We start from the raw sequence: 27,046 nt of genomic DNA, 5'->3' as shown, positions 1-27,046 counted from the left end.
AGTACTCAGAGGACACTAAGCATTAGTTCTTAGAGTGCTTACCTGTGAGAGTGGAGGCTCATGCAAATCTAACTGCATTCGCTGAACTACCTCCAAGAAGTCCTCAGCATGAAAACAAATTACATCTTTGGTTATACGAGGCTGCTCAGACCTACAGAAGAGTAAGAAGTGCACAGTCAGAGGCTGAAATGACCATGCTGCAGAAAATAACAAAAAGTCTGCAAGCAAGGATAAAGCAATATCCTTAAGAAAAAAATGTTGATCAAAACCAGTTAATTCTAAAACATAACCTCATTAAATTGGTTAAACAAATTAACTACAATTTCTTTGTAAGTGGAAGTAAAGGCAGCAATAAAAGGCCTGCAAAACACACTATTTTTCATTTCTATTTTTAACTGGCCTCTTGGCTGCCTAGATGCTGAAAGACAGCTGTCCCAGATACACTGGGCTTACTCTGTCAGCACTCCAACACGATGCACCCATCAGGCACCTGAGCATGCAGCAGTCTGACTGGGAGCACTATGGCAACCACTGCTCAGCACCTCAGCCTCAAACACTTGGCTCAGAGTTAGGAGTAAAAGCTGAACCTACATTAAGCTGCCACAATGCCAGTAATCAGCCAATACTGGCACTCTCCACAAAACATCCCTTAAAAACACATCCCTATTTATGCTCACTAGAGAGAGCTACACAGAAGCAAAGTCTGAGTTAGGCTTTGTCCTCACATTCCAATTGTTAGGAGAAACATCTCCAGTTCCAAAGCATCTCTCCCAAAGAAATGCACACCATTTATACAGCTCCTTGAGAAAATGTCTAGAATCAGCTCACAAAAGGCAAAAGCAGTTACAATCCTTATAATTTTCTCACCTAAAGACCAAACAAAACCCCCCAAAAATATCCACATACTTGCTTTTGAGGGATGTTTGCATTTTAAAAGGATTTTTTAAATTTAAAATGTGATGATATGAAGATTTTATTTATAAAGGATAAAGCTCACACTAGGGTAGTTTTGCAAGAACAGTTTCTCAGCCAGAAACAACCTGGTTAAAGATTTCTTTCCTTGCTCCCCTGGAGTCCCCTGAGCTGACAGGAATGCAGCAGCTCCTGTGCCTGCAGTGGGCACAGGCTGCAGGTGCAGGGAGTGGAACCAGGGATCAGAACCTCATCCACTGCTGTCCACCTGCCTCTCCCACCTGCAGGGCTGGGCTGGCACCTGCCACCCCTCCAGCACACTCCTCACCCCACTTCCACCCCTCCAAAACAGGATATGAGTCAGATGCAGGGGGCCTGGGGAGCAGCTGATGCAGCAGAGCTGAAACATTTCAGAAGCTAACAGATGTTCAAGATGCTTTTTAAAAGCAAGATTCTGATATATATATATGGCCTATTCTTATATAAAGATACATATATGTCCTGTTATTACTGTTCCAGGAAGCAGGCAATGATGTACAGTTCATTCAGGCCTTTTAAACATAAGGAGGCATGTTTATTCTATTTAGGTCATGACTGCAATAAAGCAAAAAATAACCAGTCTGAGGCTATTTTCAGGAGAAAAAAAAAAAAAAAAAAGCCAGATCAACTACTGAAAGTATGCTAGGGAGAATTTTCAGACCACATATTATACTTTAGTTTTACAAAGATTAAAATGTGTCTCTATCTTGATCTATATACTCCCAAAGAGGATTTAAACACTGAAGCAAAAAGTTTGACAATCTCTTCTAATCAGCAGTGTTAAAAATATTAACTTCATTAATCTACATTTCATAATGCAGGTATTTATTTTCAAAGTATAAATTTGTATTTGCAGTCACCAGTATTTGTAAATGAAGTTAAGATTCAAAATCAACAGAAAGAATTATTTTGCACAAGAGCTTCAATCCAAATCAGTGTATTTTCCCAGCACTGTCTATTCTGGTTTATGCATAGTCATTCCTAGTCTTAGTCCATATATATCTGTCCAAGAGGATGGATCAGTTCTGTGCTACAGTTCTGTCACAGAACACAACATCCCTTTCGCAAATAACTGAGAAAAAAAAAACATCAGAAAATTTTAAATTCTGCATTTGCAGGTTTTATTTTTAGCACAACTTTGAGATAGTATTTTGCAAAACCTTTAATTTAGGTATCATGTACCTACCCCCAAGCAAAACTGTAGCACAGAAGTTCAGTTAATGTCCAAAAAGACATTAAATGAAAACAAAGTATAAGATAACTACAGAAAAAGCCATTTAAGCCTCTACTACAGAATTGCTAGAACTGGCTTTGGCAGTACTTTTTCCCCTTCATCTCATTCTTTAAAAAAACTGGATTCATTTTGCTGCAATTTCTCAAAATATTCAAAACTAGAGGTTTTACCATTAATATTTCTGGCCTAATGCATAAAGACTGGTGATATATAACAAATTCCTATGATCATAGGAATAGAGAGAAGCACAACTTCAGTCTCTAGAACACAAACCTGAGAGCTGCTTGCTGAAGCACAAGTTTTATTTTGCTAACAACAATGCTATGAAGTGCCTTTTGCTGTCCCTGTAAAAACCCACTCAAATTTCTCATATAAAAATCTTATAAATTTCCATTATTTAAAATTTCACTAGCAACTTGATAAATTCTAAAGCTCACTTGGTATCACCTGTGGAAATGGCATTAAGTAATCAGCACAATCATACCTGCATTTGTCAGATTTCAATCCTTAAAATATTTGCTAGCAACAGTCAGAGTTCTTCTGTAAATAGTAAATACTCAAAGCAATAAAAAGATCATAATACAGTAATTTTACAAAATATCTCAAATCAAGATCCTGTCATGCTTGGGAAAGGACACATTTTTTTTCTTCCTCAAAATCTTTAGTTTCGTTTTTCACTATGTTAAGTTTCCATGTCTGTCTTCTCACACCACAACCTGCTTTTTGCATTTCAACAGTTCTGTTCCTGTCTGTTCTGAAAGACTATCCCACCTAGCATTAACATTCATCCCTATCAACTAGGAAATAAATCCTACTTTCTTTAAATCTACAGCAATTTATAAAGCTTTGTTTGCACACTAAATTCATTTTTATGGATTTAGTTCTGGCAGCCCAGGAATTGTTTTATTTTCTCCTCACAGAAAGCATTATTTCTATATAGATTATCTCACCACTAGAATGTGTGCATTTTTACTGTCATAGTGCCTTAATCACCCCAGAATATCTCCAATTTTTCAGGCCTGTTCAACTACTCAAACAGATTAAAAAAAGAAACAAAACAAAACTGAACAAAAAATAAAACTAGATTTTTCAAAACTTCCATTCATGTTGTTTCCTTTAAAATAAATCCACCCACAGATTGCAAATTATGGCAAAACTAATACCTGAAATAATTTTAATGTGCTACATTAATCAATGATGCCTCATTATCATAAGCCCTGAGTAGTTCTCATCATGTAAGTACATTGAAGTGGCTGTTCAAAATTACACAAAAGCAGAAGGGGAAAGCAGGAATTATAATTTAGGCCAAATCAAGCCTGAAATACATAACTTTATTATGTTGCTTATGTTGTATATTTTATTCCTCTCCATACATCAGATCTCAAATATTTTATTCTGAATTAAGATACATTTTCAGGCTTTACACTGAAATGAAATGCTGATATTACTTTTTTATTTCCCAAACTGAAGGACTTTCAAGTATGCTAAAAAGCTACAGGACAAGAATGGGAAGTTTCCAGACATTTAAATTACTATCAATTCAACTTCTGAATCTCCACAAACATCCAAGTTCAGGAATGCTGTTTTGTTTGGCTTCTTTACTTCCTCCGCTTCCTCCCTCTCTCAAATGTGTAAAGTGCAATTTAAAATATTCAGATCTACAGTTATCTCAGCTCTTGCCCTGCTACTACTGCTCAGTCTTAATTCACCACAGCACCATCATAAATTGAAGGCTCCCACTGTCATTGACTTGAAGAGGAAGGAAACATAAAACCTCAGAGCCCAAGAGACAAACACATTATCATCTGAACAATCCAGCTCTTCCCCAATGACAATTCTTCTACTTTCTGTGTCAATGAATTAATGCATTGTACCACAAATTTACATCATTTTATCCAAATGGAATTGCTGCTTCTAACTTCCAGACAGACATAAAGAGAAAAACATATTTATAGTGTTTATGTATGCAAAGCTAACCTCCAAAACTAAGGTCATTCTCCACGGTCTGAAGAGTTGAAAAATGCCTCTTTGATCTGGACCAGGAAGCCCATATTTTTATTTGGCTAACATGTAAACAAGTTTCAAATGAGGCCCATTTCAGTTCCTGAATCTCACACAGGAACACCAAAAAATATCACACAGGTTCCAACAGGATTCTTCCTAGGTGAGCTTCCATAAATAAACCAAGGTACTAACAGCCACAACTTAGAAAGTAGAAGCATAATAACTCTGCTCATCTCCAGACAACACAAAGAACTGCCAGAAGGTCTCCACGTGCACCTCTGTCACAGTAACAGCTCAGTCTCTATGCACCACTTTAAGCAAAATGAAGTGTGAGGTGCTTTTACACTGAACATGACCTCAGTAACAGCAACTCAATTATAGCTATTGAACTGTCAGTGCAAGGTACCTTTCTGGTTTCAATCACACAGCAAAGCCACATGCAATCAAAAGAGGGCAGACAAACAACTAATGCTCAGCCAGGACCTATGAAGTCTTCATTGAATCTTTAATCCTGGATTAACCTATTCTACACTCCCAATTATAAATGGCAATTCAGGCAAACATTTTTCAGACACCTAGGTGAAGCCAATCAACACCTACCACTCCCCACAGTGCACAGCCTTCAGCACTCCCACAGCAGCAGTGGTCTGTCTCTCAAAACCTTGTCCTATGTGATCCGCGTGGGCGCGGGTCCGGTCTTCAAACAGCATTTCACGGGGCTCACTGGTTCGAGGTAGGTACTGCAAGTTTTTTATTTCATTGGTAGTTCTGCATAAGAAAAACAGTAACACTGATATAGAAATTTCTCTGGATTATATAATTTCCATCATAGCCAACAGGACTGCTCATCTATGCAAAAAAATAAACTTTTTTTTTTTCCTTGTATTGAATGGATTTTCTTGGAATTCAGTTTGTGTTCATTGTCTCTATATCACTGGAGACTGCTGAAATAAGATCTTTTTACAACCTTCCATGAAGTGCCTGAACACTTACAATCTCACTGAGCATTCCCTTCTCAGTATAAGAGTAAATCCTAGCTCTCCCAGGTCACCAGACATACTCCAGTATGGCCAGGTCTGTTTTAGCCTGCTGAGCCCAGAACTGGGCATGATGCTGCAGATGTGTCTCTCCAGTGATGAGTAGAGGGGAAGACCCCTGTCCCTCAATCTGCTGTGCTGGCCATGCTTGAAATGGCAACTTTGTCAGGATGAAGGCCAGACTGACTGGCCTGCAGTTCCCCAGGTTCTGCTTCATACCCTTCTAAACAACTGGAGTGGCATTGGCTTTCCCTCCAGTCCTCAGGAACCTTTGCCAATTGCCATAACCTTTCAAAGACAATGGCCTTGCAATGATACTGGCCAGCTCCCACTGCACTTGTGGGATGTGACCCATCCCAGCAGGTCCCAAAGGCTTGTGTCTGTCTAATCTGCATGTCTATCAAGTTTCTTAACCTGATTTTCCTCCACTGAAGGCAAGTAGCCCTTGCTCCAGACACTCTTACTGTCTCCAAAACAGAATATTCCTAAAAGTAAATCCCACTAGAAAAGACAAGTGCTTCTTTGCCCTGTCTCAGCCTTTTCTGTGTCCTTTGTCCCCAGTCCCTTTGCCCCATTCAGCTAATGCCTTCATTTTCCTACTCTTTCTTCTACTGCCCACATATCTGTGGAAGTCCCTGCTGCCCTTCACATCCCTTGCAAAATTCAACTCCAGATTGTCTTTGTCTTTACTTTACTTTTTGTATTTGTCTTTGTCTTTACTAAAGACTTTGTCTTTACCCTTTCATGGTTGGGCAGTGTCTCTATACTCCTGTGGCACCTGCCCCTGCTCCCACTTCTTGTATGCTCCATTTCTGTGCTCACATTTTGAAAAGAACTCCCATGACAATTCCTTATGACATACAATATTCAAGTTCTGCAGAGCCTGTCCCTACACATCAGCTGGTTCTTACACCCAATACCACAGCAAAGCTTAAAGATTTCATTTAATGTTGGAGTTGCTACCTTCCAGGTGAGAGAAAAATCCTTATACCCAGAGGTCATAACACATCCACTCACTTGTAACAACAGGGGTATCAATTGCAGTCTCACAGCATATATCAGTAATTGCATGTGTGTACACATCTTCTTGAAGTTTTCACCTTAAATTTCTACTAAAGATCCAAAAAGGACTAGCACCTCATTTGGTTAGGCAGTAAAAATTAAACCAAGAAATTCCAGATTCTTACATAAAACAACAAAAAAGTGGGTTTGGAGATGAAGATTTACAGTAATTTGTGTTAATATATAATATCAAATAGTAAAAGATTTGGGATAAAATGGATTTGTAAAGAAAAAATACTAACCAGACATTTACCAAGTAAAATAATTCCACTTACCTCTTCCTTTTGAAAGGTGACTTTGGCATGTCAGCCACAGGGATCATCTGTTCTCCTGGACGTACCCACATAATGGGACCATCATCACTGTCTTTACGACTCTCTAATTTTAAACTAGACAGTGTTCCCCATGGCAGTGTACACTAATGGGAAACACAAGCCACAATTTTCAAGTGAGTTACTTTAAAAAACTTGTTAAAAGCAGCCTTTATTAGAACACTCAATTATCTAAACAAGTACCACACACTCTCACTTTATTATAGCAAGCACTACACAGCATGTTGCACCCCTTCTCCCAGCCCATTCCCTTCTGTCCTTACTTTTAAGAAGGGTGATTCTTCCAACATATCAAGGAATTCAGGGAAGTAATCCCCCACTTCCTCATCAACTGCTCCAACCAGGCTGATCTGTCTCATTGGGCCAGCTCTATACGTACCATGAGAGTATGTTCTTTTTACCTACAAGTAGAATATGACAACAGAAGTTAAATACTGAGTCCTCTACTGTGCAAAATCTACATTCAATGAGCACTCATAACTGCTAGGCTTATGTTTTCTAAGATAAAGACTTTCTTTAGTCCATCAGGCTCCAGTGTATTTAAGATTATTATGAAGTCAATTACTATAAACTCAAAGACAGAAGATCTTATTAAACAACCATGACAATTTGTATTTTATTTTACCACCTGAAGGTAAACTGGAGTAACCACTTATTGCCTTTCAAGAAGGTAATATTCCAAACCAGTAACTCTGAAAATACATCAATGAATGTTATGTTCAGTAACTAGTCAATAAGGACTCTTACCTGGATTACTCAAGTCTGGCTGAATTTCTACCTTTTTTCTTGCAATAGGCAGAACTCTGAGTTACAAGTAATTTTAACATTCTCTGCTATTCATCCTCTCCAGTACTGCCTCTCTGTGAGCACATTAACTGAAGCAAATTACAACAGTAAACCTGAGGCTCATAAAGAGTTTGGACAAAAAGTGAGACAATGATCATCACTCCTTCATTTTTGCTGTGCTAGCACACCTTGTGCTCCCTTCAGACTTTCATGGCTGTAACATTCACCTCTCATGAGAAATCTTCTACTGTGAAATTTGAACAGAAACACATATTGTTTTAAGTGTTTTTTTCAACAATTTGATCTGTTGTGTTAGATCACCAAAATATTCAGCCATGAGATTGAAGATCATGTCTACTTTAAGCTTCTGGTTTCCTATTTTACAGGCTGAAAGACACAGTGGCATTGAGATGAAATACAAAGAGATCAGAACAGAGGAAAGAGCAGATGGATTACTGCACACATCAAGTAAGCCTCCTGTATGACACCTCTAGGCATTCTGTATCCCAAGTAAGAAAAGTAAAAAAAGTACAAGGAAAACAGTTAATGAAATACTGCTTAGCTCACCAAAATAGAGCACCAAAGAGTAGTTATGGCAATGCAGAGGAGAATTAACAGCAGTTCCTGAAAATACAACATGGAACACTCTGCCCTTCTGAGAAACTCAACTAACGGAAGCAGATCTTTCCAGAAATGCAGAACCAAGTTCTTCCAATCACCCCAGTCATCTCTCATTCCTCCCAGCAAACGGATTTACAGCTAAAAGTAGGATTTTACAAAATATCTTAGCTAATGCTACAACAACCCATCAGATACACTGAAAAGAACAGTCCAGTAATACTCCCCTATTCCTCAAATCCTTAGTCATACATTCCTGCAGGGTTCTTTTTGCAGAGACAGATGGTGATTTTGTGGTAAAATATCACAAAACATACATTTCTGCTGAATCTGCATCAGTTCAGTCCTCAGCTACATCTGCACTGGCACAAAGCATCAGGAGCTTGTACAACTACACAATGAGCAAGGAAGAACCCTAAAACCATCTTCTGGAGCTGCAGACACCCACAAATCTGTGACACTTGATCAAAAAGCCTAACATGCAAAAGGATGTTTCTTCCACTGATGTAAGCAGCTTAGTATTCCACCACTCCAGTCCAGGATATTGAGATGCTGTTACATCCCTGATTAAAGTGCACAATTTTTCTGCCTTTTTCCATGCTTCCTTATGCTGCCTACTACCACTCTCCCAAGTAACAAGTGGTAAGACAAAAGAAAATGGGCTGAAGTTGTGCCAAGGAAGTTATAGATTGGATAGTAAAAAAATTTATTCACCAAAAAGGTTCTTAAGCACTGGAAGAAGCTGCCCAGGGAAATGTTGTGTCACCATCCCTGGAGGTATTTAAAAGACATGTAGCTGTGGAATTTAAGGACATGATTTACTGATGGATTTGGTAAGAGTGGGTTAACAGCTGGACTCTTAAAAAGGTCTTAAAGGTCTTTTTATCCTAAATCATTTTATGATTAATACAGAATGAGATAAACTGGTTGTGAAACTACTCCAAGTGAAAACTCTAAAAATTCTCCCAAAAATACTAACTTAAAGCTTGGCAAAGCTGTGAAACTTCCAGCTGGATCAACCCACCCATTTGGCTTATATACCACTAGGTGTTGGTAATGAAACAAAAAGTCATCAAATTATTTAGCTGCAGCGTAATGCTTGCATTAAAAAGGATCAATTAAAAAAAATTTCATGTGTTTCCAAAAAAAGATCATGCTATTGAAAGTTAAAACTGGAAAATGGAACACAACTTTCTCAACCATTGTTTGTCCAAACCCTTTCACCCTTAGGTCTCCTGGTCAGCCACCCTCCCCTTGACCACAAGATCATACAATTGCTTCTCAAGATCCAGTTTAGGAGAAGAAATATGAACATGAATGCTTAAATAATGTCAAAGTTACAAATGATAAGTGGTTTCTTCTGGGATCATATTCAGAATCACATCATTGCAAATACAGAATTAAATGTCTGAGTGACTATGAACCTGGTAGTGGCTTAACCCCCAGCAGTAGATACTGATCTCACACCCCCTGCTGACTCACCTCCCACAGTGGTGAGACATGGGAGAGAACAGGAAAAGGAAATGTATGGGTCCAGATAAATATGGTTTATTCAGCAAAGTGGAAACTGAAAAAGAAAAACCACTAAATGGTGCTTTCCACCACTCACCAACTCCCACAAGCAGACTGGTGCCCAGCAGTGCCAAGCAACAGGCACCTGCCAGCCAACCCATCAGTCTCTTCAGTTTTTTTGCTCAGCATGAGGTTACACAGCACAAAATATCCTTGCAGTCAATGGGAGCAGCTGTCTCAACCATGTCCCCTCCCAGCTTCTTGCCCACCCCAGCCTATTCACTGGGGGAGCATCTTGGAAGCCTTGACACTCTGCCAGTGATGCTCAGCAACAGCCAAAACACCAGTGTGTTACCAGCAGGTTTACTCACCAACCCAAAACACAGTCCACAAAGAAAATTAACCCATCCAGACCCAGTATAAACAGGAAATAAATCCATATTGGCAATCAAAGGGGAAGATGTTCTCTCACTTTACCCTTCTTTCCTGATAGCATTAGGTCCTCTGAAGATAAGCAAGGAGCAAGCCTAGGGAACTGATCTGCATTTAATCCAGGAATTACCTAAAAAATCTCTCTATTTTAGAAAATAATAAAAAAGGTAAAGACATAGGCCAAAAATACTAATTCCTGGCCAAAAAGAACAAGAGAGTTTGAAAGATGAAGCTGTGGGCAAGTAAAAAGAAACTCCTATCTCATCTCTTCCATGAACTGGGTTATAGCATCCTAAAATCTAGTCTTAGAGGAGAGGTTAATGCTTGAACTGCATTACCTTAGATTACATTTAGACAAGCATGTATAAAAAGGTGAGGTCATTCCTAGTGAGAAGCTAATTTTCACTCACTCCCAATTTAGACTGCTACTAAGTAATAGTGTGAAAACACCAAAACTTCCCATTGATATCTGACCATGGACAAACATAAAATTAATCCTAATAAAGACAACAACCAAATAAATACAACCTATGGTATATTATATAACAGCAACATTTTCCCTTCTTTTAACTGTCAGTATCATTTGGCTGGTTTGTTCATAGGAAGATAAATAGATTCCTCTAAGTATTTCTAAACTCACAAAAACAATATTGACATATTAAAACCAGTACTTATCAAATTCTATATTGAATTTTACACTGACCACTAATGAAGTACTACATATATGAAGTATTACATATATCTTGTATCAAATGATCCAAACAGCTGTAATTTCACAGCTTACAAGTGTGATTAGGTTTTTAGAATCTTACAGACTCTCAAAACTGGAACAATTTAAAACCATAATAAAAGCAGAAATCAAGGACGTGCTGCTCCTTCTAGCATGTAGTCAGGAATGAATACACACAAATCACCAAGTACATGCAGTGTAATACCTTGGACAGGTGAAAGACAGAAACATATAAAATAATAAATATAACATAGTAAGTTTTCTTCTCATGTAGCTTACATTTGAAGCATGTCACCCAGAAACACAAAGGGAGACTGTGTCATTCCCTTGCATCACAGTAATGGAAAATTGTGACAGTAATCCACTGAATCCACAATTAGTAAAACTTGAGAATTATCTGCTGCTGTGACTCGCATGGCCTCAACTGATTTTTTTAATGCAATAGCAAATGTTTTGACAGACATGTCTTGGTGTCTGACAGGAATTTGAAGACTAAATGCAAAAATACATACATACATATACATTATATATATATATGCACACACCAAAAATATATTTGAGCATCATCATCCTACAAACGGAATCATTTTAGGCACTACACATTAAAGATTGTGTGTTTGAATAAATCACAAAGTGGACAAACAATCCAGAAAAATCATGGATTTCAAAAGGAGAATTTAAAAAATGAAAACTGGGGCAAATAACAACTGAATTCCTATTTTTAATATAGTAGGATGTGGGCTGTTGTGGGGCTTATGTGGACGAGTTTTTTTTCCTTGATTGAAACACTTTAATTTTCCTGCTAGAATTTAAAGGTTTAAATCTACTTTAATTTTTCACCTTTAAAACCAAGAAAGTCTGGAAAAACAGACCTCAGAGAAAAAAATTACCAACAACAAACAAACAAAATTATCCACCAACTGAACTCAATATAATTTCAAGAAACCCATGAAGTCCCACCAAAGGCTAACAAAAAAATCCCAAAAACGTTACACTATCTAAAAATACTCAAGGACACTGAGGGAACAGAGGGTTTTGCTACCCAAGTGCACAAGCAATGCACTTACACATTGGTATCTCAGAATAGAAAACATCTAATTTCAGAGTCTGTGTTAATCTCAAGTGCTACAGCCATGAAGAGGCCATTACCATCCCTCCTAATTTGGTACATTTCAATAAAGTTCCAAGAGGTTTTCTGTTCCTTGCCAACTTCATTCAAATCCTTAAATGCTTCCTTATATTTCCAGTTCCAAATGGGAGCTGAACAAATATTCATCAAAATTGCTCTGATTTTACTCCTTAATCTGTTTGGTTTCTTTTTACTATTAAACCATCTGTACTTTGCACTCCCTCCTTCACCTATTTTCCCTTTTTTAGGTCAGGGTTTTAGTATCAGAATGGTGTGTTTTGACAGTTCAGGAATTACTCAATTGTCATTAAAAACCTGATTTCAACAAATAGTTTTTCCCAATTGGAGATTTCTGAAAATGCAATCCCAAGATTTTTAATCCATTAGTAGTTTCACCAGTGTCCTTTTACCACTGTACTTCATTTATGACCTGACATGTTTCATCTTGCATGTGAAATCCTCAAGTAACAACATGGATAGGTTCTTAAAAACAAAATTACTTCACTTTTACTCTAAATTCCAGCAACGCAACAACAGTGAAGCAGTTGACAAAGAATTTTTTTAAATGAATAAAAAATTGAGGATAGAATCAATTGGATACCTTCATGGAAAATAATGTGGCAAAAGCAATGTAGCTAGATCCATGACAAGGTCAGTCTCAGATCCTGTCTGAGCTGCCAGTACAAACCTCCAGGGGTTTATTTAGCTTTGGGTTTTGTCAATGCAACATATGTGACTAAAAAGAGTAACACAAGACTGTCACCTAATATTTATTGGATCTAACTATCAAGAAGAAATCTAGAAAGGTAACTGTGTTCTAAGTGGAAAGCAAATGAGCAGGTTGCAGATTTAAAATGACATTCCCAGTGAACTCATTCTTTGTTCAATGGTATTCAATAAGTGAAAACTTCTTGTGCTTCAAGACAATATGTTGCCATCATCGATCAAAACGTCTCTTACACATAGTCCTGCAGATCAGCTTCTTAAAAAAAAAAAAAAAAAAAAAAAAATCAATGGGTTTTTTTGGCCTTTTTAGATAAAGAATCTTTTTAAAGATTTTAAGCAGAATTTTTTAAAGAATCAATCTCCTTCAGATTAAAAAAAAGACAATGGGGCAATACATTTGCTTTGAGAGATAAAATTCAACTTTTCATCATCCAGAAGGAAAAAAAAAAACAAACATAGGAAGACTTAATTTTGGAGGACTTGTAACAGCAAGAAGTTGCTAAAAATGTTACACTTTTTTAATAACTAACCAAACATCTGAACAGCTTAAAAACAAAAAGCAAATTCTATTGAAAACAAAGTTCTACTGAAAAACAACTGAAAAGACATAAGTCCAATATAAAAGAATTATTTCTAGAACATAGGAAAATAACACAATATGTAGATGCACAAATCCTTAATGATAAGGAAATCAAGCACTAACCTACTATTTGAGATTTTCTTTTAAAAAGATTTTCAGTAATTCCCCTCAAATACTAAAGGAACTAATGATTTAAAGCAGGATTTCACAAATTAGAAAAAGAACTAAACAGCAAAAACATCTCTGCAGAAGAAATGGAAAAGAGCTAAACAAGGACAGCAGGAAGAATATTAAAAAGAGGCTAAAAGAGAAGGGGAATTAAAAGCTCTGCGTGCAGAACCTGAAAAACTGAGGGTAACCCCTCACAAAGTCACACCACAAACATGAACTATCACAGTTCTTCCTCTAAAATACTTATTAATATTTGACTATTCAGTGTCCATATCACAGCTAACATGGCAACATGATTTTTTTCCAAACTGGGGAAAAAAGCAACAAAAATTATTTCTCTGAAGGTGCAATTGCTTGTTATAGAATGGGGCTGATTGTGTAGACCCATAGGCATCCTTGAGCCACCTCTGACACATTTAAACAATATAACTTGCTAACTCTGTCATAAAACCAATCCCTCAAGAGCAGATTAACAAAATAAACTGAACTCACCAGTTCAAGAAGCCCATCTTGGCACAAGAACATGCAACTGGGAGGGAAGAAAGAATGAGGACATTTTCTTGCAGCAGCAGCAGTTGCCAGATTGGCTCTGGCCATTTGTCTAATTGCTATAGCTAGAGTGATTTTTTCTAAAGTGAGCAGGGTGAATGATGTGCATCCTCTCATACCTACAGCTAAAGGCAGTAAGGTAAAACAAGATAAAGCTTTAATGCATCAATGAGAACTGCAAGCTGTGTGGTGCAGTTGACACAATGGAAAGAAGGGATGTCATCCAGAGGCTTGAAAGGTGGGCCCTGTGAACCTCATGAAGTTCAACAAGGCCAAGTGTAAGGTCCTGCATGCGGACTGGGGCAATCTCAAGCACAAATACAGCATGGAGAATCAACTGAGAGCAGCTGGTAGGTGCTGCTGGATGAGAGGCTGGACATGACCCAGCCAAGTGCACTTGAAACCCAGAAAGCCAAACATACCCTGGGCTGCCATCCCAGCAGTGTGGGCAGCAGGGGAGGGAGGGGACTGTGCCCCTCTGCTCTGCTGAGAGCCCACCTGCAGTGCTGACCCAGCTCTGAGGTCCTAGCACAGGAAGAGCATCAGTCTATTGGAGCAAGTCCAGAGGAAGGCCATGAGGATGATGAGAGGGCTGAAGCACCTCTCCTATGTAGACAGACTCTTCACAGTCAGATTGGAGTTGTTCAGCCTGAGGAAGAAAGGGAGACCTTAGAGCAACCTTAAAGTACCCAAAGGGGACTACAAGAGAACTGGACAGGGACAGTGCACAAGGGCATGTAGTGACAGAACAAGGTGGAATGGCTTCAAATTGGAAGAGGGCAAGTTTAGCCATTACAAGGAATTTCTTTGCTGTGAGGGTGGTGAAGCACTGGAACAGGCTGCCTAGCAAAGCTTTGGATGGCCCATCCCTGGAAGTGTTCAAGGCCAGGCTGGATGGAGCTCTGACCAACCTGGTCTAGTGGAAGGTGGCCTGTCCCTACCCATGGCAGGGGATTGGAACTAAATGTTTTTTGGGGTCCCTTCCAACACAAACCATTCCATGATTCTAACTCAAAATCACAAAACAAGTTCTTAAAATCTGGAAGACAGTAATGCACCATCTTAAACAAATAGGTGTCAAGAAGACAGAGGAACTAAAAACTATGTAGCCTACCTCCAATGCAAAAAAACCACTTAGCTGGATACAACTATCAACTACCTAGAAAATAAGATAGCAAGAACTAATAAACATGGTCATGTTTAAAAGAATGGAAACAATCAAGTCAAATTAACCTTTGTTACTATGACTGGATAGACTTTTCCAGAGCACCACCAGGCATCTTGAGATTTGACATTTCCATTTTATTCTAAAAACTGCTACAGAAATACAGTAAGAACAGTTTTGTCTGTGCTCATAGTACTATCTAAATTTAAGGCAGGCAGCAAGGATCCTTTCTTCGAAGGCAATGTGTCCTCATAAAACCCATGGGTATCACAGCACTGCAAGTCCATTACAGGAAAGGATCAAAATTAATATGATCTTGAAACTGAAGAGGGAATCTGAATGCAAAGGATATAATTCAGTTTAAACAAAAGCAAGAACAACACTCACATATGTATTTAATGAACTGCATAAACCTGAAAAGGGGAGCGACATAATTAGCAGGAGCAGCTGCCACCGCAGATCACAAACTGCTCTGAAAAAAGGAAGAAATAGATATAAGAGCAATAATTTGCAAGACAGCTGCAGCAATCTTCTCACAGTCTTTGACACCGATACACTAAGCAGACAATGTCAATTTTTAGTATTGTATACTAAGAAGAAAAATGGATGACCAAATTGAACATAAGAGAAGAGCACTAAGATTAATAAGGGTACAACATGTAATCACAGAATGAAAGAACTCAAATTACTTGATCTAGGGAGAGGGGAAAAAAGGAGCTTCTAAGCAATCTTCAAATATAGAGAAAATTGAATGAAAAAGATAAATTGTTTGCCTTATCCACTAAAAACCAGAATAAAAAGATAAGAGGTTCAAAGAACAAAAAAAAAAAGAAAAATTTTACAACAGATTTCTTTGGAAAGAGTGGAACCACCTTGAGATCTCCTGCAAACACATCATACAAGGACTTGTCAAATACAGCTTTAAAACAGTCCATCTTGTTTTGCAGCAGAGGAATTGTTTGGTACTGTACAGCATTTTATTTCATCTGTACTAAAGTTGTCTCTGATGCAAGACAGTAAAATCAACACACTAAGCATTGTTCCTGTTAAACATCAGCTGTGAGCTTTGGGGTTTCTCCACAGCAATAAAAACTTACACTTGCCCAGCAGGAGGGAAAAAACAACAAGCTCAAGATATTAACATTTGTCTCAACAGCACTGAAAAGCTTAAGTGATGTAAGCTGCAAGTAGGTGGCAAAAGCTGATTATTTACGTTCTTTAAAATTCTCATAAGAGCCAAGAATGACAAGACTCATGGCTACCGGATGCAGCTGTTGCCATCTACACAAATACAGAGCCCAGGGAAGAAGGAGCTACAAGAGTTTTTCACCACCTGAAGGACAGACTCACTGGCTACAAGGATATCCAGACTAATTTCCTTTTGCCCAGTTACAGAAACTGACCAAGCCTTGCAGTCAGTTCAGAAAGAGCTGTTTCACTAACGCAAAAAATTTTAAGGAGTACTCAGGCATAGACCCAAAGCTGGATGATGAAAAACTCTCCAGTTCCTCTCCCTGCAAAAAGCTAATTCTCATTAGAAAGAACCAGTTGCAAACTTCTCTCCTGCACCTGCTGTATATATTCTCACAAATCTGTGTCCCTTATCTCCTAACAAATAAAATTACATTACTTTATTTGACAAAGGTGTATTGGGAAGCAAGCTGAAAGGAGTTCATTTTCAACTCTAAAATTGTATAAACTAAGTTACTTGAGAGATGCAGACCTTCCAGGTAAACTTGACCTCAGCAAGAGAATTTACTGTGCAATCTGCCTCTTGTCACAGAACTTGATGACTTAGAAACATGCATTACTTAAAATCAAAAACATCCCAAACCCACATCTGTCACAAAACAGGAGGTGGAAGATTGAGTAGTAACAAAAGAATCAACTTGAAAAACAAAAATTGATAAAACACTCTATAATACTTTAAATTCAGGCTTAGCTCAGCCTTCATTCTTCTTTTTATAATACTTTTTTGGATCTTTTTTAATACTTACATTTGTCAGATTAATTACATATGCTACATGAGCTCTGAGAAACCACCAAAGAACCTCTTGTACCAAAATGAGCTTCATTTCAGTGTTTTAGTTAAAATTAGCAAAGGAATACCCAAGTTTCTTAAAGCTGATCAAGTCCAAGACACATACTCAAAGCAACCTTGATAAAATCAACTTCCTACTTGGACCTATGAAAACAAATCCTTCCTCAACTGAGGCTGTAACAGCCTCTAGGCATTGCTCAGACTGCTCAGGACAAGGTACACCACAGCACAAAGCTTGGGCAACGCAGGAACAGACAACTAAATACACTAAAAAGTTCATCGAAATATACTACAACAAGATATTATAATCCATTTAAAAAATTCACAAAGAACTTAGTGAGACAGGATAATGTTCTCAAGCTGCACAAAATGTAACAAGTAAAAAAGGAGAATACAAAGCTAACAAAGCATTTTAACTGTAGCAGATCACATGGAAAAAAACCCAAAATAAACAGCCAAAGTAAAACAGAAATAAGAAAATCATAATGAAAAATAGAATCAATATCTAGGCAACCAAGATACTGACAAATATTCTAGGAAACAGGAATACTGCACAGAAGATGAAGTGTAATGTTTGCCTGTACACGTTATTTATACACCATATACCCCTTAGATAGCAAAAATACAAAAAGCCAAGCATTTTCTGTCAAACAACCAAACTGAGAAGTGATAAAATGCCATGAAAACTAAGGAAAAAAAAAAAAAAAAAGAGGGATCACAAAGGAAAAGAATATACCAGAACTAAACCTCCAGCCAAGTAAAACATAGTTTAGACCATAGTTGAATGCTGTAATAATACAGTTTGGCTTCTTTCATCTATCACAGCCTCTCTCTGCTCCTCCTCCACTTACACAAAAATGGAGAATTATGATTTTAACCCCGACAAACACAGGACTGGTTTAACTACAGATGTTGATGTTACCATTGTATTACAATTACCAATTTAAACTATCCTTTTAGTATAACAATTCTATTATAATTCACAACAATAAAATTTTGTATTTTCTTAACTATTTCTTTAGGGCAGGTACTAGCACATAGCTAAGCCTGTGTTAATGCTACCCAAGACAACCAGCTGCATTTAAGGAACATACTTATAAGGTCAGGTCCAACTTTTCTTGTATAAAATGGCCAAAGATAGAGCAGCTCTAGAGAGAGATGTCCATCATATGTTCTGTGATTTTTTTATTATTGATGATTCAGTTTACATACTTAAGAAAAACAGAAACTGTAGTTCACAGAATATTCATATTCCATGGCAATAGATATTTTCTCAGCCAGCACTGCAAATGTTCTCTTGCAGCAACATTTTACCTCTGCATATCCTCATGGATAACACACACTGAAATTTGTCACTACAAGCAAGTATTCTATGCAAATGCTTATGCAGCCAAAGGGAAAAAAGGCATACTTCTCATGAAAAAGATGACAGTGTAACCCTCACTTGAACTCTAATTGCCTCAAAAGCAAAGACTAAAGTAATTTAAAGCTGATCCATACAATATCTAAGTTCACAAATATGGGAGTTGAAAGGGCAATTGTGAGATAAAGCTGATATATTAAAAACAGGATTGAGTTTCTGCATAATTTTTTTCATACTCACTGCAGGGGCTTTTTGCAATAACACCAAGGTAAAAAATCAAAGATGCTTTTTTTCCCTGAAAACCAGTGCTATAAATCATTTCTGTGCAAGAGAACTGTATTTTCTAGAGTAAGTTAATAAACAGCATTGGTGATGTTTAATCAGCAGCTGTTGTTAAGAGAGTATACAGTCATTTCTCTCAAAAAAAATTTAAATTAAAATATATTCAAAAGCTGCTAGTCATTCTACCATTTAACCTAAGAGCTTTCCAGAGAATCCAGCCAAGTGAGGAGAAATGCAAAGGCCTAAGGACCAAATCAGTAGCCACATTAAGCTCTTCTTTAAGGATGGACTCAGAAAATCCAAACTAAAATGCAGCCAATTTAACTGTGCCCTATGCGGGTGTTCATGTATAACATATTAATGCATTTCAGTTTATGACAAAGTTCATACAGAAAAACTATTGTTCAGACATCCAGAAAGCCACAGCTAGACCATTTTAACCCTCCAAAACTACTGGTAAACCTTCAGCTACAAAAACAAATCCAAAGAAACCTACACACACAAGCATGCAAACACTTGCCCTCCCACCAAAAATCCATTTTGATGCCTCAGTTAATAATTTTATGTCTTCTCAACTTCAATAATGTAGAATCGACTTATTAAAGAAATCCCTTGTTTCTAGTGTTCTGTGTCATCCACAAAGCAGAGCTAATAGGAACTACTCAAAAAAAAAAAAAAACCAAAACCAAACAAACAAAAAAACCCCATTCACAGTTGTTTGAAACCATTATATGACTTTAGAAAGTAAAATGCATAACCTCTTACCTGAGCATGAAAATTTGACATAGTCGTTGTCTCTATATCTTTCTTTCCCAAAATCTCCATTTTCACTGGTGAATTGGGAAAATTAAACGAAAAGTAGTCTAAAAAGTCAGGTAAATAAGTAGCTGCCCCATGAACAATACCCATTACATAGTAAGCTGCACAGTTTTCATTTTCACTAAAAACCAGACCCACAAACTCTTCTGCAAATCTCTCCATCTCCACAGGAGACAAGTGGGAGAGTTCATTACTGTAGGCATGGATAACTGATGCACCTCCGTTAGGCTGGTGCTCAATATGAATCAGCTGTTTGAACTCCAATGTGTCCAACCTTTTGAGTTTATTTTGAACCCGTGGCTCCTTTAACGAGACAAATGGAAACTCACTGTTCTCTGGTATCTTGGACTCACAGTCCTTCTTGGGATCCATATTTTTCCCATTGAAATCCTTAAGATGATCATCTATGATGCCTTTGGCTTCCTGATCCTCAATATCAGAAACCAGTCCTGAGCAGATGGTCTGAATGGATTTGCTGTACATTTTTGGACGCTTCCTCTTCTCATTCTCTTTATGTTTCTTTTTCTTTTTCTTCTTAACTTTTTTAATCTGTAGCTCTTCTGCATTGGTTTTTGGTTTCTCCTTCCCACCTGTTGAAAGTTTAAAATAGAAAAAATCTCTTAAAGATGTTTTTATACAAAATACATATGTAAAGAGTGGGATTCAAAGTCTCCAAAACCCTTACACAAAGACCAGAGACCAAAAGCAAGGGTCACAATGCATATGTTACCAAACCCGAGGAGGGTAAGAGACAATTGCTGTGGTTACACTGCAACTGATAAATAAGCTGAAACAACAAGGGAAAGGCATGGCAATAACCTAAGTTTCCCAAGGCTGCTTTCAAGATGAAAAACTTTGCAGGTATTTTTTTTTTTTCCCTTTAGCTGGTCATTAGCAGTTACTGCCCTATAAAGTCCAGAGCCATCACTGCACAGCTGTCCAACACTGCCAAACAAGCAGCTCACAAACCATCCATGGATAAGAACCCACAGCAGCAAGCTGCCCACGAGATGCCACTGCCAGAACTGACATTGTCTGATGGGCTTCTTCACATGGTCATTCTTTCACAACTAGATAAAACTATATTGAAGAGGTACATGTGGGAACATCTAAAAACTGATCCCATACATATTATAACATAAATAAAATCAAAACAAAAGACATATTAAAGAAAATGCTCACAAAATAGAAACTAGCTTCAAGTTCACATAATATACAAGCTGAAGTGTAAACAAACTGTGCTAAATGTCCAAAAATGCAGAAATTACTCATTTGGGGATAACACATTCAAGTGATTCCCAAGGTAAATGTTCTCACTTGTTTTAAACAAGCAAGTGGTAGGGTTTTTTTGCAAGTAATAGAAGTGGTAGCCAAAAAAAACTTCTAGCACTCACTGCCCTAAGATCAAGCAGTCAAAATGATTTAGCACATAGTAAAATGAAGTTAGTGGGTATGTTTCAGCACAAAATTATATTCACACCACCAAATCAAGACCAGCATGTTCAAACACATAAGTGTTGAAGTTTAAAAACTTTGTATTTCATTGCAAGACTAAGTAATACAAATTCTGCAAGAGTTAAGTTAGTGAGTCTCTACTACTATGCTGCAGCAAACTATTTTCAGCTTGGCTCCTCCACCGAAGAAACTTACAAGAGTCCTTTAAAAAATACACCAAAGTGAGATCTCAACTGTTGATGCATGGAATAACATATGCTGATTGATTAAGAGGTTGGACATGGAAGATGCAGATAATCTAGTGGAGGTAACAGAGAACAAGCAATTAAGACACTTGGGTCTGAGTCTCCTGAGGTTTGTGACAGCAGCTAAATACTTCTAGGTTTCCTCAAGTGGAGGCAGATTTAGTTCTCTCTGGCTTCTATTTTCTCACAGAGAGGGGAAGGAGAAGTGCCCTGAGGTCACATTTCTTACTTAGCCCAAACAAGGAAACAGATTCCAGGATTTCTTAACCTAATCCACACAGTTAATAACTACAAAAGCTCCCCTTCACTGAGAATCAGATTTAACTCAGCACACTCTCTGAACACAATTTCACTTTTAGCTAAGTTCAACTGCCAAAAGGCAGAGTATCTTCATGGAAGTCTGTCCTTTCTTAGGCTAAATTTAATGTAAATCCAGCATCAAACCTCTGCAACAGGACTGCTTCATCTGGTAGAGGCAACATTCACCACTTCTTTGTTAATATCCTCTTTCTGTCACCAGAGTCTTTAAGTCTAGTGGGCATGAGAAGACCAGGAGGAGCAGCCACAGATAACAACAAAGTACCTCAACCTTAAAGGAATCCTGAAAATAGTTCATTCAGGATGGCAGGGTCAAAAAATTACCTGCTGCTACATTCTGGGGGATGGCAATGGTGTCACTATGGCACCAGCACCAGGCAGCGGGAAATAAAAACAAAGCAATGGTTTATGACAGTGGGAAGGTACCTACTGCAGGCTTTGAAATCTCAATACTAATCTCACAATACAGACTCAGACCTCCTCCTGAATACAAAAATACATAATCTAAAGCATCCATGAGTACACAGGTACTGCAAACTCTTAAAAATGCTTTAACTTAGCATTTTAAAATGGTTTCACTCTAAATATGAAATATTTTGGCTATACTGATGGATATCACAAAGAAGCCAAGCATTCTCCAGATATCATATTAATTTGAATATACAAATTATGCAATTACAGCATCAAATGCTGGAGCAAGGTGATTCAGGGGGAAGCAGGAGTTACCTGCCAACCTACTTCACTTGTTTTCAAATGGAACTCAGATTTTTGTTGAAATTACTCACTCAGATCTGGGACATCATGCATGGCAGGGAAAGGATGGAAATTTTTATTTACTGGGGTTCAATCAGAGTAATATAAATGGTAATAAGCATCAAAGCAAGAAGCTATTTGCTGTGGTAAGAGCGAAATTTCTCTCTCCTACCTGAGCATGTTTGCAAACACCAAAGAAAATCCTAAGACAACTGAAGATCAGCAGCATGCTCTCACTGAACATCCAGCTATTAAATTACATTTCATCATTACTAGCTGAGATGTAAAGTACTTATATAATAGAATCTGTATCTGTACAAAACAACAGAAGCTACTGACTGCCATTCAAACTACAAGAAGGATCTTGCAATCTGTCCCATTCCTTCTGATTCGATCTTCTGAGTTTTACTAACAATCAATTTCATTCAACTGCTCCTGTAATATGTTTCTTTAATCCATCACTTAATGTCATGCTGCTATGGAATAAAATTTTAAAAAACTAACCAAACAAACAAAAACTTCCCACAATTAAGCAACCAAACGGGCTTCCTCAGAGAGGTGATCAATGCCTCGAGGCAGTGTTCAAGAGGCAATTGGGCAATGCCCTTAACAACATGATTTAACTCTTGGTCAGCCCTAAAGTGGTCAGGCAGTTGAACTGGATGACCACTGCAGGCCTCTTCCAACTGAAACAGTTCATTTCTTCTGATCATCAGTGAGCAGCTCTCAAAAGAGCACAGCCATGGTCATGACAGCCATGGTGTCTTTAAGACAGAAACAACACATAAGGAATGTAAATCAGTCTCAATTTATGCAAAGTTCACGTGAACATATCCAAAAAGGTTTGTCTCCAAAACCAGTTGTAGAAGTACTTTTTATTTAATTTGGTATACATCTATGGAAGCACTTAAAAGCTTAGAAGGATTTACACTAAAATTAAGTGAAGAACATTTATCATTCCCTCTGTTTTCACACCATCTCTACAAAACCTCCAGAAGAGATAAAAGTTTTTAACCAGAGGATAAAAATAATTCTTTTTCAGGTATATAAAAGAAATTTCATGCTCAGCTTTAAATACATTGATTTTAATATAGACTGCTTTTACTTATGAACACAAGATAAAAGGGTTATGCCATCTACATATATATCAAGTATTACAATTCATCATTGCACACTTTCTCCAATCACATCAAGTTGCAAAAATGATGCACTCAATTTGGAACAAAATAAATATTTGCCCACAATCCCTTGCTTTTTTGTGCAACTCCCTTCCACAGAGTTTTTTTGGATGTCTATATATAAGAAGGATGGAACTGAGATCAGTTTTAATTCTGAAACACTTGGAAACCAAGACAGAAACAAACACTGAAAAAACAAAAGGCTGTACAAGAAAAAAGACCAGAAGATCAATGATGGAAGGCAGCAGGACCCTCTGAATTGAAAGAGAAAAATGTTAAGTATCTATCCTAGGGAGGCAAAACATGAATCCCATCTTCAAGGTCTGAGCTACAGATGCCACTGAAGTGGGGAAAAGCCTTAAAACACCCATCAGAAGATAAAAAGGATTCCAAATTGGCTTTTTTTTTTTCAAAACATCACTAGAATTAAAGACTTGGAAGAAAGTTGCACACCAACAAGAGTAAAACTTAGCTCTGTAAAACCACTTCAAGGAGGAATTAGGTAACACAACTTCAAAAACTGCTTAGTTGTTTTGAGCTTTTTTAAAATTCACGTGAGCTTTGGTACTGCATACACAACACAAGTTCTGTCAAAAACTCAATTTCCCCAGTAGCACCAAATGACATACATACTGAAAATTATTTTTATAGATACTTCATACATCACACTGCAAAGAAAAAAAACATTTTAAAATCAAACTCTATACGGAAAGACTGAAAAAATGTGACATTCTTAACTGTTAGTTCAGCCTTCAAATGGATATGATGCAGCTGAGCAATGTATGAGCTCACTGCCAGATGATCCAACCCCCCACCCTCCTCTGTCACTACTCCCAGCACACAGCTCTGCACCACTGCTGCTGCTGACTGATGCTCACCAATGGCCCAGTAACTTAATGGCTCAGCACAAAACTATTCACTGCTGCTCCGTCAGAGAACTGGCTCACAGCACTGTGAGACAGGAACTAAAGCACACAGACCACTGGAACAGGACACAAGGGGTATCAGCATCCACCCCTCTCCTTGGTGCAGCAAACCACCTGATCTGCTTAGCTACCCTGTCCTCCACACCTCCATCCACCTCAGCACTGAACAAAACTGAATTTTCAGGTGTTAAAAGAAGTCCCACCACCTCACCCAACAGTGCATTTGTGAGACAGGATCAATTTCCTAGCAAACCTTAATAGAAAATTTTATAACTTGAACACCTGAACTTTTAAATTTAACAAAGAAGCTATAAAACTTTTATTAAGTCTATAAGTTATAAAAGTTTACAAGTCATAAAGGTTTACCTTTTCAAGGTAATATTTTAGTTCATTTAATTGTAATATGGATCAGACTACAATTCCCTCCATCTATCCTCTTACAACGAATGTGGGTGGCACTTGCTCGCCATACTGCTTTGACACCTGCATACATGCAATTTTGGAATATTTATGTTCAGCTGTACAGACAGTTCTCCTGAAGAATACCAACATAAAATGAGGAACTGATTTCTAGAAGTAAATAGTATTTCTCAGAAAAGCTTGAATAGAATGTGACACAGAGAAGGAAGCTCATTTCTAGCCTAAGGCTTTTGCTCTGATGAATTTCAAAGATCCACACTCCAGTAGATGTTTAAAGCTGCTCAGAAGCTGCAAATGCTTAAGAGCAAAAGGAGTTAGCTTGCTGGAATCCTGGAACTGCTATCAGCAATGCCCAATAAATACTTTCTTCTTTTTTTTTTTTTTTAACATTAGCTGTAGAGAGGAGCAGAAACACACTCATTAAGTCACTCCTCTGCTGCATATATCAAAGTACTTTAAAGTGTGCTGCTTCTTCCAAAATCAGTAACACTGCTTTGACACTTCACTAATGGACATCAAAAAAGAAGAGCAGCTTTCCACATCTCTCCAGGGCAATAATCAAGTTGCTCCAGAGCAGACATACAGAATTTGATAAAAACAAACAATCCAAATGTTTAAATAAAGATCCCAATACAAGACCGAGATATCCAAACTACTTTGTTTTAGATCAGATTTGGGAATAGCAGTGCAGTACTTGATGCAAGCTAACTGGATTCACCTCTTACTGCTGAGACACACACTGTCAACCCAAAACTTTCAAGACAGGTGTTTCAGAGTCTTCACCAGCACATACAAAACAGGAGTGTACATACATATGACTCTTGGAATCTGATTTCACACATTTTGAACTACATAGCATCTTTGCCTCTGTGTCCCGAGATCCATTCAGACACAATAGGTACTGAACCTATAAACAAAAAGCTTTTTTCACTACATGGTTTGGAAACATGAGATAGAAGTTAACAAATTTTCAATACAAGTTGTATTGAAAACATTTAATGTGGCTCACTGCCCTAGGATCCCAAGAATGAGAAATAACAGGGACAGGGGGTGGATGGAAAAACCTTCAGCATCTGTATTTACAGGAACTTTCCCCTTTGATCTATTGTTAAAATGTACACTGAGCTCACACTTTACTGGACTATAAAAACACCTAAGAACAGCTTCTGCTCTTATTTGGCTTAGCAGTATCTGCACAAGGGTAGAGTTCCAAAATTTGCACTGTATCATGAAAGAAATCGGAAGAATGGAAGTTATGTTCATTCTGTTCATGCATGCACATAATCAGCAGTATCAGAACTAATGCTAACTTTCAGCCATCTTCTAGGCACCAAGCATTATGCACCATAAATAGAAAAATAATCCTCACAGACATTTGTAGGAATGGCAGATCTTTCATGGCAACTCAGCACACCTTATTCTTTGTGGTGCTGTAATATTCCTGTCACTGTTGGTGGCATGGGACAAACTACTAAGGACTGATACTCAAAACTGTTCAAATTTTATGCAAATAAGCCAATGATCTGTTATTACAAGATGAAACATACTTGCAATTAAAACTGATGCTAGATAGCCTGATCTCTGATTACAGACACCTTGTGCTTGATCATTTGATCTGAAATTTTAAGTTAGCAGAGACCATGAAGTTTAATACTTTATTCAATAGTTTCAACCAGAGCAGTTGTTTCTCAACTTTGAGGTCACAGCCAAAATTATTAGAGGGGGACAGACTTTAGACATTTCAAAATAAAAGCCAAAAATTAGTAACACTAAACACTTCGTTTCCCACAGCTTTCTAGATGGCAGCTAGTAGCAGGAAGGCATAAACATTTTTAACAGCAGCCAGTAATTAAAATCAGTTCTCACTTCCTTACTTTAAGAGAGCCCAGTCACCAAAATACAATATTTTCATTCTGATGTACCAGAAGTCTTTGCTTCAAGCTCCAGATCCCCAGCTCCACCAGAAAGCTTTCCAGCACAGCTCTCCTCCAGTTGCCACTTGCTCCATCCCATCTGACATCCATATTTTATCCTCTACTCAGATATTTTGTAAGCAAAAGTTTGTAACTTGGTGCATAAGGACTGTGAAGCAAACTCAGTATCAGACAAATCAGTGTGGTGGATTGTGTACCCTGCAGTCTTATCTCAGTCTTACACATTCCCTCATCTAAAGTGCATTGCATACAAACACTTGAACATTTTACCTAAAGATGCACAGACTTGCATCT

The 27,046-nt window shown here is 37.7% G+C and overlaps 1 protein-coding gene across 2 annotated transcripts in view; it reads right to left on the bottom strand.

Annotated features, from left to right (window-relative positions):
- Nucleotides 1-27,046, bottom strand: part of RSBN1L (round spermatid basic protein 1 like) — a 44,016-nt gene that overhangs the window by 1,147 nt on the left and 15,823 nt on the right. Inside the window, exons 3-8 of one of the 2 annotated variants that reach the window (XM_079303140.1) lie at nucleotides 19,853-20,113; nucleotides 19,470-19,534; nucleotides 6,884-7,021; nucleotides 6,564-6,706; nucleotides 4,790-4,957; nucleotides 43-151 (exon numbers count right to left, since the gene is read on the bottom strand). In XM_079303140.1, the coding sequence (XP_079159266.1) occupies nucleotides 43-151; nucleotides 4,790-4,957; nucleotides 6,564-6,706; nucleotides 6,884-7,021; nucleotides 19,470-19,534; nucleotides 19,853-20,113 (884 nt within the window). Of the gene's footprint in view, nucleotides 1-42; nucleotides 152-4,789; nucleotides 4,958-6,563; nucleotides 6,707-6,883; nucleotides 7,022-19,469; nucleotides 20,114-27,046 lie in introns of both variants that reach the window. The other variant, XM_079303139.1, reaches the window with a different exon arrangement.

This window comes from Erithacus rubecula, assembly GCF_903797595.1.
Source record: "Erithacus rubecula genome assembly, chromosome: 4".
In the NCBI taxonomy this organism is placed as follows: Eukaryota; Metazoa; Chordata; class Aves; order Passeriformes; family Muscicapidae; genus Erithacus; species Erithacus rubecula.
Note: the sequence above shows the minus strand (reverse complement) of the source record. Positions and strands in the feature narration are given on the sequence as shown.